The sequence below is a fragment of the Haliotis rufescens genome, unplaced genomic scaffold (assembly GCF_023055435.1).
Source record: "Haliotis rufescens isolate VD_foot unplaced genomic scaffold, xgHalRufe1.0.p SCAF_12, whole genome shotgun sequence".
In the NCBI taxonomy this organism is placed as follows: Eukaryota; Metazoa; Mollusca; class Gastropoda; order Lepetellida; family Haliotidae; genus Haliotis; species Haliotis rufescens.
Window position 1 is genome coordinate 30,904,124 of NW_025963802.1, and position 17,863 is coordinate 30,921,986.

Below are 17,863 nucleotides of genomic sequence, written 5' to 3' on the forward strand. Positions count from 1 at the left end.
AATCAAACGTTGAGATAAGGAAAAAGAAAATGAGTAAGGGAGGTAACTGGTATTGCCTAGAACCAAAGCCACCACCAGTTTTTATGGACATGAAGACATCCTCTCTAACAAAATGACTTTTGAAGCCTTTCTTTTGCGTGTCAGTTTTTCCAACATTGAATTTCTTACAAACTATGGTACTCAATGGGACTGGCCGCGATGATGTTGATATCGCCAACCCAACATTGAGGCTGGTATGTAACTCACATTCTGATTGGTCCGTTAGACCTAGTAGCGTAGCCAATCAAATAGGCTAAAGGAAATCAAGGACATGTAATTTAAGATTGATATAGAGTGTGTGGGGTCAATGCTTCAGCAACCATTGCCTTGCCTTTGAGTATAGGTGAGGTAAAAGGGGTTTAACATCGCGTCCAAGATTATTGCACTTATATAGCGACGTGCATGTACGTGTGTGTGTGTTTGTGTAGCTGCTTGTACTAGTCTGGACTGATGCCGATCAGTCCTTGTTTTAGCCCCTTAATGCCGAGCACCAGACAGGGTACCAAGTACCATCTTTTAATGTCTTTTGGTATGACATGGTCGGGCATCGAACCCCGGACCTTCCGCACTCCGGGCTGATGCTCTACCACCAGACCACGGAGGCGGTCCCTTTGAGTATAACTATCTACTATCACTTTTGATGGATAAAAGACGTGCAATCTCAAACATCTGTGGTGATCATGTGAGAGTGAGTGTTTGCAGTTGAATGCCGCACTATTCCACTTTTACTTCACAAACAAACTTCAAGTAGTCTATTTGTTTTCATTCGATACCGAGGATCAATGAATGTTGTTGGTAAAAGGGCTCTGGTTATATTATGTTTAGTTTAGTTTGTTGTTTAACGCCACACTCTGCAATATTCAAGGTTATATGATGGCGGTCTGTCGATAATCCACGGATTGACATAATGAGCATTGATCTACATAATTTGGATACGATGACATGCATCAACCAAGTCACCGAGTCTGACCATCTGATACTGTTGGTTGCCTCTTACATGGATGGATTTCTGAAGATGAATTCTAACCCAGATCTTCAAGGGTATAGGTTATGTTTAGTGTCATCCAGTCACAGCCTACAACAAATCAGCTTCTGTCTGTGTACTAGTTTAGGTAGACAGGAGCCCAGTCTATGTGTAGCAAGCTGGTGTAAGGGAGATAACTACCACCACTCCTCCAGCATCCAGAACAAGAAGTCCCACACAAGTTATGAGTTGGGTTTATGCTGCTTTGAACTGTATATCTGCCATAACACAGAATGTTGGCTGTGAGAGAAAACACATGGTTGCAGACCTATAAGCATGGATGTGGTGCAAACAAACCAGGGAACATAGTCCTGCCAAATGTGGGATTCAAACCTTGAAACAACTAAGGAATGGAAAGGATAATTAGGCTTAAAAAAATAAAAGAATTGTTTCTCAGGCAATGTTTTTTTAAAAAAAAATATATAGTGTGGGCAGGTGGTGTTTTTTCTCTCTTTTTTTCTGGTTGTTCAAATGAGTATGTAAGCAAATAAACAGTTGTGTAACCCAATAAACAATTGTGTACAATCAACCTGGGAAAGTTGGTTGGCTGGTTGTTGTTTAACGCCGCACTCAGCAATATTCCAGCTATATGACGGCGGTCTGTAAATAATCGAGTCTTGACCAGACAATCCAGTGATTAATGTCATGAGCATCGATCCACGCAATTGGGATCGATGACATGCATTAATGAAGTCAGCGAGCCTGACCACCCGATCCCGTTAGTCGCCTTTTACGACAAGCATAGTCGCCTTTTACGGCACAACCTGGGAAAGGGCCTCCTTACATAAATGTACTCCGTGATGACTAAAATACTGGAATATAGTATATGACAACAATTGGATATGGAATATTAAAGGAATTGTCTGTTTTTTAAAATGGAAATAAAAATGAAACATGTGGCAAACTTTATGATGATGCGGGCGGTGCCTAAGATCAAAGACTATTATTTGTTTTTTAGCCTCAGACTTTATCCATTTCAACACTTTCATGGTTTGGAATACATGTATGTAAGAAGGCTGATTTAAGGGATCTTCAGGTGTATCTCTTGTGTTGGAGCAAGTCTTTGATACAAGCTGAGTTTCATATGAGTCCACAAAAACACTTCCTTGGTTACAGACTTACTCATAGGTTCCCCACCTTGAAGTTATCAAAATCTGCCTTTTTCATTCATGTTGTCAGATGAAAGAAAGATGTTAAATAAAGCAAGTTGACAGCTATTTGAACATTTCTGATATTTTTCACATCAATATTACACAGTTTTCCACAAGGCTAAAAATTAACATTCAAGTGGACCAAAAGGGCCCTGATCTCTGATTTGACCTCCTCCTCCTTTGTCACTCATGGTGCTTATTCCGACTCTTGGGCTCCATGTGCTCCTCCTGTACCGGTATAAAATACCAACGTGAGTTGCAACATCCACCTTGGTGCATCACAAACAAAACACGGAGACCTTAATGCCAACCCTGAAAGGTTTTATTTGCAATAACATCAAATCAGTACAGTTTAACAATCATAGGACCATGTAGATATACTGTATCTAAATAATCACCAGCAAAGCAGCATGTGGTGGAGAATATAAAATCAAATATCACTAATTCTCTGTGGTTCTAGTGGTGTGTAAGTAATGTATTGCTTCAAACTGAGTTCTAGTCAAAACATGCTCTCTCAAAGACGGAATGTTTTACTGACACTGTCAGTAACTGAGAACAAATTTTATTTAATGATAAATTTTAATGTGAAGTTTTCACAATATACAACTTTTCCATTGGAGGCCAGTCACATGACTGCAAAAGTGTATGAGCAACACATTTTGACATGAATACATTTTTTACGAGACTTTATTCTTGAAATGGCGGACTACTTTCACATTCCTGTGGATATCCCTGGAACTTTCTAGCACGAATAAAGACAGAAGTGCTGTTCCTCATCACGTAGACCCTTTTGATATTAAACCAAGCCAGACAGTTTGACTGAATGCCGCATGTACTTACTTAAATTGTGTATACATCCTTCGAGGTGTAAAATAGTGATAAAATGTAAGAACTGACATTCACCTGGAGTCAGTTTTGTGGAGTATGAACCTTCATAGTGAGGGACAATCATTCCATAAATGTCGGTACAAGCTAGGACTTTTATACAGTTTGGCTGTCAATACTCCAATGAACTCACAAAGTGAAAGTCCACTCTGGATTCACATCAATATTGATACTTTTCAATCCTGGTAAAAACATTGGCAAGACTTTATGCGGAAAAGAACATGTGCTTCTTAACATTCTAAAAATGTCACCGGTTACCAAATTTTGGAAACCAATTCAGACCTTTTGGCCAAATTTGGCTAAATATTAACACACATTTGAGTAGTTCAATATGCTATCAGCTTAGCATAATATATACAATCGATTATGTCACATGTTTATAGAACATTAAATAACATAATAGCATCTTAGATATTGCTGAAAACATTCAGTGGCGATCACGTGAAAACAATGCACTTGATGTTTACCACTTCGGGTACAGTGCTGACACACAAGGATTATAATCAGAGCAATCAGATCGGACAACTGGGCAACCTGTTCACTAGATTGTATAGTGATAACTCACGGACAGCCTATAAAAAGCCTGAACTTCTACTAGTTCTCAGAATACCTTCAACATAAGACGACAATGGTGGAGCTATTGAAAATGTACTTTGTGATGGTCTGAAGGTCTAAGCAACAATTAAAAGTCACCTGGGTGTCACCACCCAATTGCCATTTTGGTCTGCTCCTATCAAAATCATGAGGTACTGGGCATAACTGTCTTTTGGAATACCCCGAATTAGCATGATTAGTTGAATAACAATACTGTTGAACTTATGATATAAGTACATGGAAAAAAAGGATATACATGTAACGTCCATTAATTACACTTCCTGTGAATAGTTTCTGCAGTGTTGAAATTACTTTCTAATACTGGCGATAAAGGCTGTGATTACAAGTGTTAGGATGAAGGAATGCTGTGTAATGAACACAACAAATCAACAAATTGTCATGCCTTTCGAACTTATTATCCCTTAAAACACGTCTAACTAATTGTCCTAATAAATGTGTTGTTTTTTTGGGTGGGGTGGGGTGGGGTGGGGTGGGGTGGGGTGGGGTGGGGTCGGGGTCGGGGGCTGGTGTTGGTGGCGGGGGCGGGGGCGGGGGCTGGTGTTGGTGTTGGTGTGGTGTGGTTTGGTGTGGTGTGGTGGTCCATAATGTGATTATTTTCGGTCCACATGCATGTCGACAAACAATTCAGCATATCCAGTTCACAATACCGTTTCCATAATAAGGCTACATATGGTTTGTCCTATATTATTTACCCATCATTGTATTAATCTACGCTTGATTATATCACAAAAATGACAAACGACTGACAGAGAAATTCTGACAATACAAATATTAGTAAAATCTAAATATTTTTTACATTTGTATACTTATCCTGCATTACTCCTTAATGCATTCACTGCTTACTTACGACAACTAGAAGGACAGCGCTGCGAAGGTCCTGGGTGAACAAATAAAGTTGTCAGTCCCAATCAGTGGCCTTCCGTCGCTGTCCTGTGACCTTGATGACACCTAAGGTCATCTTCACATCACTGCCTGTCGCCCAAGCTCTTAGAAAAACATACTTTTGAGGTTTCTGAAGCCAAAGTGGGGAGGCAAGTCTAACGACGGGTGGGCCTTAAGCGTAGTAATGCAGGATAAGTATACAAATGTAAAAAATATTTAGATTTTACTAAATTTTTTACTTATCCTGCATTACTCCTTAATGCATCTGTATCGGACGGTTTGGAAGTGGGTAAACTTTCAGAATACAGAAACCTCAATAATTCACACCCTGCAATACGACCCCATTTGGTCGATAAACCGTGAAGCGGAAAAGTTCAGACAAAAACGCCATTACGGTAGGGTTGTTCAAAAATCAAAAACATTGAACATAGGAATTAAAGAGAAATTCCCTATACATGCTTAGTAATAAAGAAAATAATAGCTATTCAGCTAATTCTTTACTTACTGCGTCATAGAGCCGTCGCTGACAAACAAGATTGTCTAATATTCTTCCACTGGTGGCGACTGAGTGACTGCACATGGAAGTTGACTGGCTCTGTATAGGACGAATTCATTATTTGCGTCAGGGGTTGGCAATCTGCAGGATAACAACCAGAGGGCCAAACTTCGAACGTCTTCGACATCCTCGAGAGCCCCAACGCGGAGGTTATGACTAACGAAAATATGTGTCGAATCTCCAGAAATATCCTTCCGCGATTATTCCAAAACCACAATTGCCGTGTTGAGCCCTGGTAAGGCTGACACCTTGAGATCTTGAGGGTACTTCGCTCTTGGCGAGTTCCGTTTGATGATCTCGTAGGCCTGAAGGATTACTGCGCGTAACCATAGAGATATGGTGTTTGCGATTATGCGACTAACTTCTGTCGTGGACGAACCACGCCTAGTCTTGGAGCGTCGAATGAAAACTCGAACTGCTCGCACCGAGCCCAGGAGAACTTCACCATGTACGATTCCCACAATAGTCGATATCGGTGGGATGGTGAAGGAACGGTCGGGTTGGCCTGGTAGTAGATTTTAGCAATAAAATCCCAGCATAACCCTTGATGTCCCGTTCCGTGCGTCCCATGCTCAAAACGGATCCGGGTTGAGTCGATCACATGTAGTTCGCTCACCCGTACCGCCATTGCTAATGCCAAGAGAAACCATTGTTTCCTTGGTGATGTCCAAGCTCCTCACAGCGATAGCACGTTCGCGGAGCTCTCTATACTATACCGAGAGTGTAACGAAGGTGTCACGTGCTGGGAAGGAGCTTGAAAATGAGGATGCAATGAGGGGCTCGAAGGGGGCCCTCGCAAACCTCGAAGTACCACGTTCAAGTCCCAATCAGGTGGCTGGAACTTGGCCTTCTGATCCTCAAACCTGAATGAGCATAATATGGCCTGTAGTTCCGTGACCTTAATCACACTGTGATTTTCCGGAAACGGCCAACACTAAGATAATTGCAGCCAATTACGTAGTAATGGTGCTACCTTCCAAGTGTTTTTGGGTACGCAATGTAGGAGGTATTCCTCTAGGAATTGTGACGCAATCGTAGGGTCTTGTTTCTTTTCTTCCCTGTAAAAAGTCTCAAGTGATCCCCACTTGTCATCGTCGTCTCTGGGAGAGTAACGATGAACTAAAGCTATAGCTTTGCTGCCCGTGTCGAAATAACCCTCCGCACTTAAACGCCTTTTAAAGACGAACCATGCGTGCAGACGTTGGGTGAGGCAATTTTCTGTTGAGGGTGGATGAGTAGGTTGGACCACTGTGAGAGGGGAAGTGAATCGTTTTAGATTTTTCCGCGCTTGACGAACTACCCTCTCGCCGGTTACCAGGGTGCGACCAAAGGAGAGATCGAGATACCTTGTCGCCTTGATCCCCTGTAGCACCTTTGGAAGTAAAAGTGGTGGCAGAAGAGTGTAAGTTCTTTGCCCTTCCCAAGTGATACTGAACTCGTCCACCGCCCAAGTCTGCGGATCCGGCAACGGGGAGATATACGTCATGAGTTGGTGGCCTAGGCAAGTAATAAACAAGTCAATGTTTGGTTGCCTGAATTCCTGAAGCAGTAACTGGAATGCTTCTGTGAGAAATTTCCACTCGGTGGGAGCCACCCTGTCTGGACGTGATAAAGTATTGGCCAGTATGTTTCTACATCCGGGGATGTGCTGAACTATGAACCTTAGTCACAGCCGATCCACAAGATGGAAGAAATCTGAATGTCCTTAGAAGTGGAGAGTGGGAGTGTGTTGTTCCCCGATTGCACAGGCACCACACCGCAGTGCTGTTGTCTGTGGATATAGCGAGTCGGGCTAACTGTAGTTGATTCTGCCAATGTGATATAGCCAGAATTAAAGCTTCCAACTCCAAGTTGTTTATGTGCCACTTCCATTGTGCGCCGGGCCATAGCCCTGAGCTTATCTGGTCTTGTAAGTGAAGACTCCACCCCTGAAAGGGGACGTCCACAAACAGGTGTGTATTCGGGGAAAACCCGAATAAACAGACTCCGCAGACATTCAGCGCCACAAATTGAGGCAAGGCTCTAGCTTAGTCGGTAGAGTGATGGCCTTGAGTGGATCCTGACTCCTGATGTAAGGGTTCAGGAAAAAAATGAATTGGTCGCAGTTGTAAGCGGCCCATGCTAGTTAACTCCTGTGCCGAGGTGATTAACCCTAGCAACACTTGCCACTGGCGAAGTGTGTGTGGTTGGTGTAGAGTAGATGACAAAAGAAGTAGAAACTTGTGCCATCTGTCCCTCGGTACAGATAGGATATCCTGGTCTGTCTTAAACAGGTCTCCTATGAACTGAAGTCAATAGGAAGGAGAATACTCCCGACTTCGCCTCGTTGATTGTCTATCCCAGTTATTGACATGTGTTGATGATACAGTAGATCGCCCTCCATCTACGACTCGAACCAAGTGTTCGTCACGTGTAGATAGTTATTGGCTTCATTACTCCTGTAAATAGCCATAAGTGTCACTGACATGTCAAATGGGAAATACTACCATTGGTAGTGAACCCCAATGAACTGGACCTGAAAAGTCTACGGTTGGGATGGATAGTCGAGACTGATGAAGAATCAAACGTTCGTTGAACACAGAGATTGTGGATCATTCTCATCTTGTCTGGGTCCTTCATGAGTACCAGGTACGTGTGAGGATAAAACCCCGGAGTAAAGACTGGGTTGTGAACCCACTCTACAGCTCTTCTTACCAACAGTATGTCTATGTTGGATTTTCCCAATCAAACTGTGGTCAACGGTGGGGTTATCTCTACCCTTATACGGACACCATGATATAGTGCGATAAGTACGAAATCGTCCTTGAGACTTGTCTCTGCCACTCCCTTTCTCAGTAAGGGAATGCTGGTCTTCCCTGAGAAACGCGCGTCTAGGCTTATAATTCCCTGACTTGCCAGCCCGCTTGGACTTTCCAAGCTTTTTGGGAACTTGACGTGCGTGTCTGCGATCTGTTCGTTGAACAGGGGAGTAGATGACCAAGGTTGAAGTAATAGACTGCCCTTGAAACCAGCATCTCAGTTGGAAACGCTATAAAGTCTTGGGTGTAACGGTAATCTCCGTCAGAACGGTCTCAAGATGAATTTTCCTGTGGTCAAACTGACGCTGTAGGAAAAACACCATAGTTTGGAAGTGATCTAATCAGATATGGTTATCCTCTAATAGATTCTGATCCACTGCAAACATTGACGATATTGGTCGCTTAAATCACGGAGCAAATGTGAGTTTTGGAGAAGTCTTCCTCTAATGACCTCGTGGTGTCCCTCTTATTTACCCTGTTATCAGGGGAAGGCGTTACTGACACGAGATGGTGTGCTTCCCAATCGGGTACATGTGCTAAGCTGATCATGTGCTAAGCTGATCATGTGCTAAGCTGATCATGTGCCGGTTACGTAACCGAGTACACTGTAAGCCTTGGGCTAACGTCATTGTAGAGACCTTGATTGGTACGCAGACGCTGCGCTCAGCGCAGGTCTGGAATGTTGGAACAGCACTAAGCTGATCGTGCGACGTTTGCGTAATAGGAGCGCTTTGGGTAGCAGTCAGACGCTGCGCTCGGCGCAGGTCTATGCTGCATATGTTGGAACAGCGTTAAGCTGATCGTGCGTCACTTGCGTGATAGGAGCGCTTGGGTATCAGTCAGACGCTGCGCTCGGCGCAGGTCTATGCTGGATATGTTGGAACAGCGCTAAGCTGATTGTGTGCCGCTTGCGTAATAGAAGTGCTTGGGTTGTAGTCAAGTGCTGCGCTCGGCGCAGATAAATCAGACACAAAGCTCAAAGTCTAATCTACCCCCATCATAGCATCTCGATACGCTGGTGCTGGTGCTGTCGCCGACGTCACAGATTAACATATCTGGAAGTGTCCGGCGGCTGAAAAAATAGGAGCAGTTACGATACTCACAAAATCCTCCGGTATTGTTGATTTCGGTGGATGGTGTACTTCTGCAATCACAGGCGTCATAATACCTGCCGATAATAACGGTTGGGTGGTAATGACAGAACCATATGTCATTCGCTATTCTGCGATAGTGACATTCCTCTCGTCTCACGACGGAATAACTGCAAAATATGATTGTGAGTAATCTGCTTTTATATAGTAAACTCGTTGGATTAGAGATTTACACAAAAATTACATTTTGAATTTTGGCGAGCACATCTACGTGCATGCCTATGACCGTGGATAAAGAGCTTTGGGCGATTATTCCACGACAATATGTACACCACGCAAACATAAGTTATGCAATTAACCCATTGAAGAAATGGTACTGAAAGAATACCGTAGAATTGAACAGTAATCTATCGGCAAAAATACGAATTGCAAGGGTATACAATATTTTTATATACGCAATTCAATGTAAACCAAGGCTATTTACATTTAGAGATTGGAGAGCACATCCGCGCGCAAACCAACCAACGTGGATGATAAACTTTGTAAGTTTTTTTCCACGACAATTAGTACAATGCTCAAAGGTAGTTACGCAATTAAACCCTTGTTGATGAGAAAATACTGGAAGAGTGCCGAAGAATTTGAACACTAATCTATCGGCAAATTTATGAGTTGCAAGGGTATACAATATTTTTGTATGCGCAACTCAATGTAAACCAAGGGTATTTATATTTTCATTTAGGGTTTGGAGAGCACATCTGCGCGCAAACCAAACAACGTGGATGATAATCTTTGTAAGATTTTTCCCACGACAATTAGTACCATAAGTTACACAATTATGCCATTGTTGATGAGGCGGTACTGGAAGAATGCCATAGAATTGAACAATAATCTATCGGCAAAAACTACGAGTTGCAAGAGTATACAAAGTTCATATACGCAACTCAATGTTAAACCAAAAATACCAACAAAAAACTATTTAATCGCATAAACATAGGTACGCAATAAAAGAATTGTTGATGAAGCGGGACTGGAAGAAAGCCGTAGATTTGATATTAATCTATCGACAACCATATTTTTAACGAGTTGAAAAAGTATACAATAATTTTAGTATACGCAACTCACTGTTACGCCAAAGCTAGTAGTATTTAAAAACATAAGAATATGTTATACATACGTAGCTGAGAATTGTAAACAATATGACTACCTTGGCAGGCAAACGATTGTAACACAATTCAAAATGGCGGCGAACAACAATATTTTGGCGGGAAAAAAGACAAGAGTCTTTTCACGCCTAATTAATTCACATAAAACTACACAACATGGTGAAAGTAATATGAAAAGAATACATCACCCATCGCAGATCAATTTTTAAGATTGTAGACAAACTGAAGGTCTAAAATTAATCCAAAAGGAGAGCTCCGCTTGGACACGTCCTAGCTGTGCTGCGACAAGCAGTGATGTGGAGATGACCTTAGGTGTCATCAAGGTCACAGGACAGCGACGGAAGGCCACTGATTGGGACTTGAGAACAACAACTTTATTTCTTCACCCAGGACCTTCGCAGCGCTGTCCTTCTAGTTGTCGTAAGTAAGCAGTGAATGCATTAAGGAGTAATGCAGGATTGGTAAAAAATATCCTGTTTCCAGTGAAGTCGTCTGGAGTAATGAATCATGCATACAGGTTATGTTATATTTATCTATTACCAACATGATTGTCCAGAGAAGCAAGGTTTCCAGACAACCAGGGTCCTTGTGTAAGTCCATGTATCACTTCCTTCCTCTTCCCCGGGAGGCGCCACCCCTTTTACCACCTCTGCCTCCAGCCTTGGACTTAAACTGGTTCTTGAAGTCCAATTCCGCCTCGTCTAACTGGGATATCTTCTTGAACTTCATTGGTGATTCCGACTCCACCTCCGTTGTTGTGGACGCTGCTGTCCAGTCGGGGTCATGGTTGTCGGACGTCTCACTGGACAGAGAATCTGCTTCCTCGTCCAAAAGGCGATGCTTTCTGGAAGTGTCAAGGAATCGGATTTAAAGAGGGACCGTTGGTCTGGAGTGAGTGAGTGAGTGTTGTTAAGCACCACACTCGGCAATATTCAAGCTGTATGATGTCAGCCTGTAATAACCCGATGTGGAGCAAAGGCAAATGCAGGTTGCTGACAACTATAACCGTGGTGATACCCAAGAGCATGGGTATAGATGGTGCTGACACACCTTATGTCATGATCAGGTCCAAGTTGGGATCCAGACCCACAACAAATGAATCCCTGTATGACGTAATTCTCAACAGGTCATTTGGGTCCCTGCGTGAGTGAGTGAGTTGGGTTTAACGCCGCTTTTAACAGTATTCCAGTTATATCACGGCGTGTCAGCTTAATGTGTTAGGAAAACCTGAAATGATGCATGTCTCAGACGTTTACAACTTCGGTGAAATCCACGAGCATGAGTATGGTGCTGACAACCTAGAAACATAATCGGGGCGAACTGGGATTCAAACCCACAATCATAGGTTTCTGGCGTGCCCAAGGGATGCAACTCTGCACAGGGAATGGCGGTGCCTTAGACGACTGGGCCTCCCATACCCCACTGGGCACCTTTTAGAGATGCAGTCAATTTCTGCTAAAGAGGCTCAGGAAAACACAAATCTTTTGTCCATAGTGAGTTAACAGTTGATGTCTGATAAGAGAGTCATTTAAACAACAAAACCAAAGTCAAACCAGAGACCATATACTATGTTTTTTGTTTGTTTGTTTGTTGTTTAACGCCGCACTCAGCAATATTCCAGCTACATGACGGCAGTCTTTAAATAATCGAGTCTGGACCAGACAATCCAGTGATTAATATCATGAGCATCAATCCACGCAATTGGGATTGATGACATGCATCAGTCAGCGAGCCTGACCACCCGATCCCATTAGTCACCTTTTACGACAAGCAGAGTCACCTTTTACGGCAAGCATTGGTTGCTGAAGACCTATTCTACCCCGGAATCTTCATGGGTCCCATATACTATGAGACAGGCTTGTTGGAGACTGATCATTGCCATCTAAGACCAAGTGGCACTTTCACTTCAGACTCAAAGATTTACATGCGAGGTTTTCGTGAATAAACTAATCAGCTGTTCACCGTTTTACATATTTACAAACATTGAGTTAAAGGACATATAAGTAACTATATGTATACGTTGACATTCTTGCAAATTAACAAACGGAAAAATCGTACCACATATCATTGTTCAATCTTACAAAAAGAAAATGGTGGCCTGTGAGAATTTCACAATTTATCCATTTTCCAGTACAAATTACTCCATTAAATATGTAACTAAGTCCTTAGTTACTGGAGTCAACCGGAAGATTTATTATATTTCTTTGTACAGTCCATTTAGCTCAGATGAGAACAATGAATTGCAAAATAACTCAAAATCAGGAATAGTCTATTACATGTCAAACAATATCTGCTGTTTGTTATCAAAAATACCTTCAAATTATATTTGGGGTACTTTTTAACTGAGTCTCCGGTCAATCTGGGAGAAAACATGCTTACAGCTGATTGCTATTTCTGGCTTAGTTTACAAGACAAATACTCATGCATGGTAATCTGAATCTCTGCATAGAAAACAATGCCTAGCAGAACAAGAAATATCATTGAAATGGTAAATCATCATGTCTAGTGATGTTTTCTCGCAATCATCACATTTTCATAGAACAAGTTTGTTATTTATCTTCTGTTTTGTTACCCTGAAGGGATAAAATGGTTTTTTGACTGCTCTTAGCCCAATAATCGAAAAATCAGCAAAGAGAATTAATTCTCAGCATTCAAGCATTTCGCAAGATTGTTTACTAGACTATGGAATTCCTCAGATAAGAGCATCTGCACATGTGCTGTGGCATCCCAATGCATCAATTACACCAATGGGCGTGGCAGTGATCGTTAATGATAATCTACTGTACGGTATATGGTCTCTGGTCAAACATATATTTTGACAAACACCCACAAATTATGTTTTGGACATACTCAAAGTGAATTTCTGAAATTACCACAGGCTTATTCTAAAGAGGTCCTTTCATCTACCTAGTCGCCTCTAACATCAGCAGAATTGGCTTCCATGGTGCAACACCAAGAGGTGTACAGTACTTACGGAATAAGGCTTGTTGTTGCTATCAAAATTGGCAAATAAATCAAATGTCTTCTTACATGTTTGGTCGCATCCCTGACGGAGTTTGGTGCCCTGCAACAGAAACACAATGTGTCATGGCTGCTTCACTGATCATCATGCTGGTGCTTGCTGAGGTTACACCAGTGACCAAAATAAGCAAATAACTTGAGGCAAACTCTTAGTGTCCTCTCATTCATTTGCACAACCAATTCATAAATCATTATGGTTACACAACATTCTCACATTAAGCCATAATAACCAAGACAATAAGTGATCAGGGCTCACTAATACCCCCGACTTCGACTCCAACATCTTTCTAAGTTCAAAACATGAAAAAAAAGCAATATTTTTTTTAGGTAGCACAAATGTTTAAGTAAAGAAATTCTCAGCAAAAAGAAGAGAAAAGAAAAGCTGATTTTATTTTTAGTGAGTGAGCGAGTATGGTTTTATGCCGCTTTTATCAATACTCCAGCAATATCACGGCGGGGGACACCAGAAATGGGCTTCAAACATTGTACTCATGTTTGGAATCTAACCTGGGTCTTCGTTGTGACGAGCAAATGCTTTAACCACTAGGCTACCCAACCACCCCTGATTTTTTTATAGAAAATCCATACATTGAAATCAAACTTTGCACTTTGCACAAACTCTCCTATAGGTATAAAAAGTGTTTAGCAAGTTTGAAATGAATCCATGTCATAGTTTTGAAGTTATAGGTCGCACACAAACCATGGAGCTCTAGCTTTTGGTTATTTGGGTATTTTACCCAGGGGTTTGATATGGACTGGGTAAACACAATTTGTAGAGGGTATTCAAGTTTTTTACCAACATGTTTGTTGACATTTGGGAATTTTAACTTGTTTCATAATAAACCCTGTAAATCAATCTAAACTAACTGAATAGTAGTATACCCATCTGCGTCTGCTTGCAGTTCCCTCTTTAGGAAACCATTTTAGTTTGCAAAACCTAGCATTGTAAGAAAGGTGCCAATTTTTAATCACCAATCAGCGACTGGTGAAGATACATTGATGTGCTTTTCAATTGGAATCTATCAGTATTCGATTTGTTTGTCATGGAAGCTTTTCCGAATGTTACTGTTGGTAGGTGAATTTGGTGATCGGCTGATATATAACTATTTTATCTACAGTTGTGTAATATATACATTAGTTTTATTTAAAAAGTGTATTTACAGTTAGTTGCCTATTTGACACGCGGTTTTGATTTGTATGCATATTAGTTTATCTAATGCATATTTTACGCAAAAATGCAGCTGATCTCGAGCTCTGAAAACTATACCTATTAATGCAGAATATAACATATCCCATATAACGCTGATGTCAGTACTGCTGGGCACTACTGCATTGATGACACTTTCAGATTACAAAGTCACCACTTACTCAGTTTAATCTCTTAGCCCTAGCCCTTGTACCCCAATGATCGTAGTGCTAAGACATTCGTAACGCCCAAAGATGACGAAAGTTGCAGTACTAATACAGTGTAACAGGTTCCAGGCTACTGCAGTAGGCAAACACTTGAAAGATTGCATAAGATGCAAAAAACGAAAACAGACCCATCACATTACAGAAACATGCCTCCAGCTAGCTAACATAGTTCATATGTGCACATGACTTCTGGTTCTATGACACCCCTGCCTCCAAGTTGAAAACCAAGAAGTTAATTTAGTTAGAAGTTAGTTCGTTAATAGAAAGTCAAATGCACTTCCGTCTGATGATATTAGGTCCTGCTTTGAATGGTGGTAGTGTTTGTCGTTCAACGCCGCCACAGCAATATTCCATCTTTTGTCACAGCTGTCTGTAAATGATCAAATCAAGACCAGACAATCCTGTGACTGACGTTATGAGCAACGATCCACGCAATTGGCGTACGTAAACACACCATCAACCATGACACTGAACCTGCCAAGCAGATTACAATCACGGACCTATTCTATCCCAACAGGTCTCGTGTTAGAAGACATAAACAAGGCACAGACAGCTGCAGCACCACCATGGGCTCTACTGGAAGAGGTCACAATGACCTTTAGTTGACCAACTAGTAACCTGAAGGTAGTGTGCTTGGACATCATCACAGGTGCAGTCTTCCTGAACTTCACAGCAAACATCACCCATGCTATTATTTTGAAGTGATCAAATGTTAGCTTCCATACCTTGAAGACTGCTTAAATCTAAAACTGATTTCAGTTACTGTATTTGATGTAATAAGCGCCCAGGCGCTCTCAAAATTAAGAATAGGGTACTCTTATTAGAATATTATTTTGGTGAAAAAAACAAACAACAACAACAAAAAACAGAGTTGAAAGATAAATTTCATGATTTATGCTGACAGCCTGAAATGTTTATGTACGACAGATATATTTTTCCAGAATTTATTTGCACATGATTAAGGGTGCATATAACACACAAGTCCATATTATACGCGAATAAATAAGTCTTGTGTACATTGATCAATTGGAAGCAGTGCTAATTGGAATTGTTCACTAGCCAATATATTAGCAAATATAGCTGTGGGCGCTTATACGTCAAATACAGTATCTACAACATTTTACAAGGAATTTTTCATTTTCATTTCTGCATGACAGGTACTTCTAACAAGGATTGTAGTGAAAATCCAAACTTGTGTCCAACTCATTGCTTCCATCAATCTTAAGGACAGTTATGAACTTTTAATCCATGAAGATTTTCCATCACACACATTGTTTCAAAACTCCATGACAGATCTAAGGTGAATAAAGATAGTAAAAACAAATAATTCTGATCATGAAACCTAATGACTATTTTCTACACATTTACCTAACAAATGTCACCTCAGATCACAATCATACCTAACATTGTCCAAAAAATGTGTCAGGTTGTATCAAATTTTGAAGCAATCACACTGCCCTTGAAATGCTTGCACGTATGATTCAGATCAATGGAATCTTCAAACTATTAACGGGACATTTTAGAATGCAGGGTTTTACCTTCATCTACAAAACTAGGGGTCCAGGGGACCCGCAATTATTAATTTCAAGGATCCTTACAAGAAGTATGAGGGTTCTGTAAATTGATGAAGTGGTGTAGTGTTCTGTATTGTAAGACTTGATACTTACTTCAATTACAGGATCTATATACTGCTTGTCAATAGGAACCCTCATGATGCAACATCTTTTTATCCTGCATCCATTCTATACATGTGTGTGTATTGGATGCATATGTCTGCGTGATGCAAACTCCTGGGAATGATTGCAGGGAGACAGAAAAGGACATATTGTGAGAGAATATCCCATCTACTCAGGCAGCATGCATATTGTAAATTGACTAAAACTAAAACCAAATCCACTGAGCCATGCAGAGTAGAAGACAAATCAATACCCAATTAGTCTAAAAGTTACCCAATCACTGATTAAAGTCCTTGAACTGACACCAGGTTGATTCAAAACTAGACATCTGAGTACCTCGTCCTCTAGACCGGGTGGCTCTACGATCTGGCTCATCAGCTTCAAGTTCAAGGTCAAGCACATCCTGATCTCCTCTCTCTGCTTGCTGCATTCTGTCTGCTATACACTGCTCTGTGTGTTTCTCGATGAGGTCTTGTCTCACCAGCATGTTACAAACACAGCACTGTTCCATATGCTGACTGGAAAAACATGTATTTCAAATAAAGGAATGAATAAGCCTAGATGAATGATGTTTCTGGTGTATCTGGGCAATAACAGAGGGAAAACGTAAAATAGGCTCCGTCCATGAGATGAAATGACCTAGGTCTTCAGGCAAACAAGAAAATGGTGATGGTGATCATGCTGGATTTGAATGAGAGCTTCCAAGGCTTCAACCTCAAACACAAAGAAAAGGGAGGCCTGGAGTCTTTGAGGTTAGCTGTGATATTTGAATCTAGGGACCCCTAAATTGTTTACATGAAGGCTATGACAAGAACCCCATTACTATCAGTCTAAATTCAAACATTGGCTAGCTACCCCAATACCCCAATGTACTTCTGAGGAGTTTGCCAGCGCATGGTATTGGGTGTGGTCACTACCAACTCACTTTTCACACACTTAACCATTTTGTTTCACTCCATCTCTAATCACTTTGTCAAAACTGACCAATGACAAATCCTGATTCAACAGTTATTTGGGTATTGGTGAAGCACTGATATTTTGTACATTGAAACTTAGTTGTTATTCTGAGTATGGATGACAAAGGAGGAGTGATGAAGCTCCAAGCAATAAATCATTTGATCATAGTGGTGGGCTTTTTCACAAACATTGCAGTGGATCCCACAATTGTGGTAGACTGAACCCAGGCCTTTGACATTTCAAGCCAAATCACCAACTTCCCCTTTGCCCAAAGAGAGGGGGATTTATTGTGCGCTGGAGTTTCTGAGAGACAAACATTAATTCATACCTTTGCAGAATTGGCTTAACTCTGATTGGTATTGGCTCTTCTACAACATCACCTGAAAGGACAAAACAGATTCATTGTTGTCAGAGGAGAGCAGATGATGGTGTACATCAACTTGTTTGTCCTAACAGTGTACCCTGAAACAGTGGAACCTAGTGAACTTCAATGTCTGGGGAACAATGGAGTCATCTACAGATTGAGACAAGAAGAGCACAACTCTGAGACACGAAAGGGCCGCCACTGATTCAGCCAGAATCATGGCGTCGC

General features: G+C 41.3%; 2 protein-coding genes across 3 annotated transcripts in view; both read right to left on the minus strand.

Annotated features, from left to right (window-relative positions):
- The window catches only part of LOC124117143, a 31,057-nt gene extending 20,971 nt beyond the window's left edge, over nt 1-10,086 (minus strand). The window contains exon 1 of the mRNA XM_048393534.1: nt 5,102-10,086. Within this exon, the coding sequence (XP_048249491.1) occupies nt 5,102-5,176 (75 nt within the window). The 5' untranslated portion in view covers nt 5,177-10,086. The remainder of the gene's footprint in view (nt 1-5,101) is intronic.
- A 98-nt stretch (nt 10,087-10,184) lies between these two features.
- The window catches only part of LOC124117186, a 39,090-nt gene continuing 31,411 nt past the window's right edge, over nt 10,185-17,863 (minus strand). The window contains exons 16-19 of one of the 2 annotated variants that reach the window (XM_046478951.2): nt 17,600-17,651; nt 16,651-16,832; nt 13,235-13,268; nt 10,185-11,048 (exon numbers count right to left, since the gene is read on the minus strand). In XM_046478951.2, the coding sequence (XP_046334907.2) occupies nt 10,808-11,048; nt 13,235-13,268; nt 16,651-16,832; nt 17,600-17,651 (509 nt within the window). In that variant the 3' untranslated portion in view covers nt 10,185-10,807. Of the gene's footprint in view, nt 11,049-13,178; nt 13,269-16,650; nt 16,833-17,599; nt 17,652-17,863 lie in introns of both variants that reach the window. The other variant, XR_007220143.1, reaches the window with a different exon arrangement.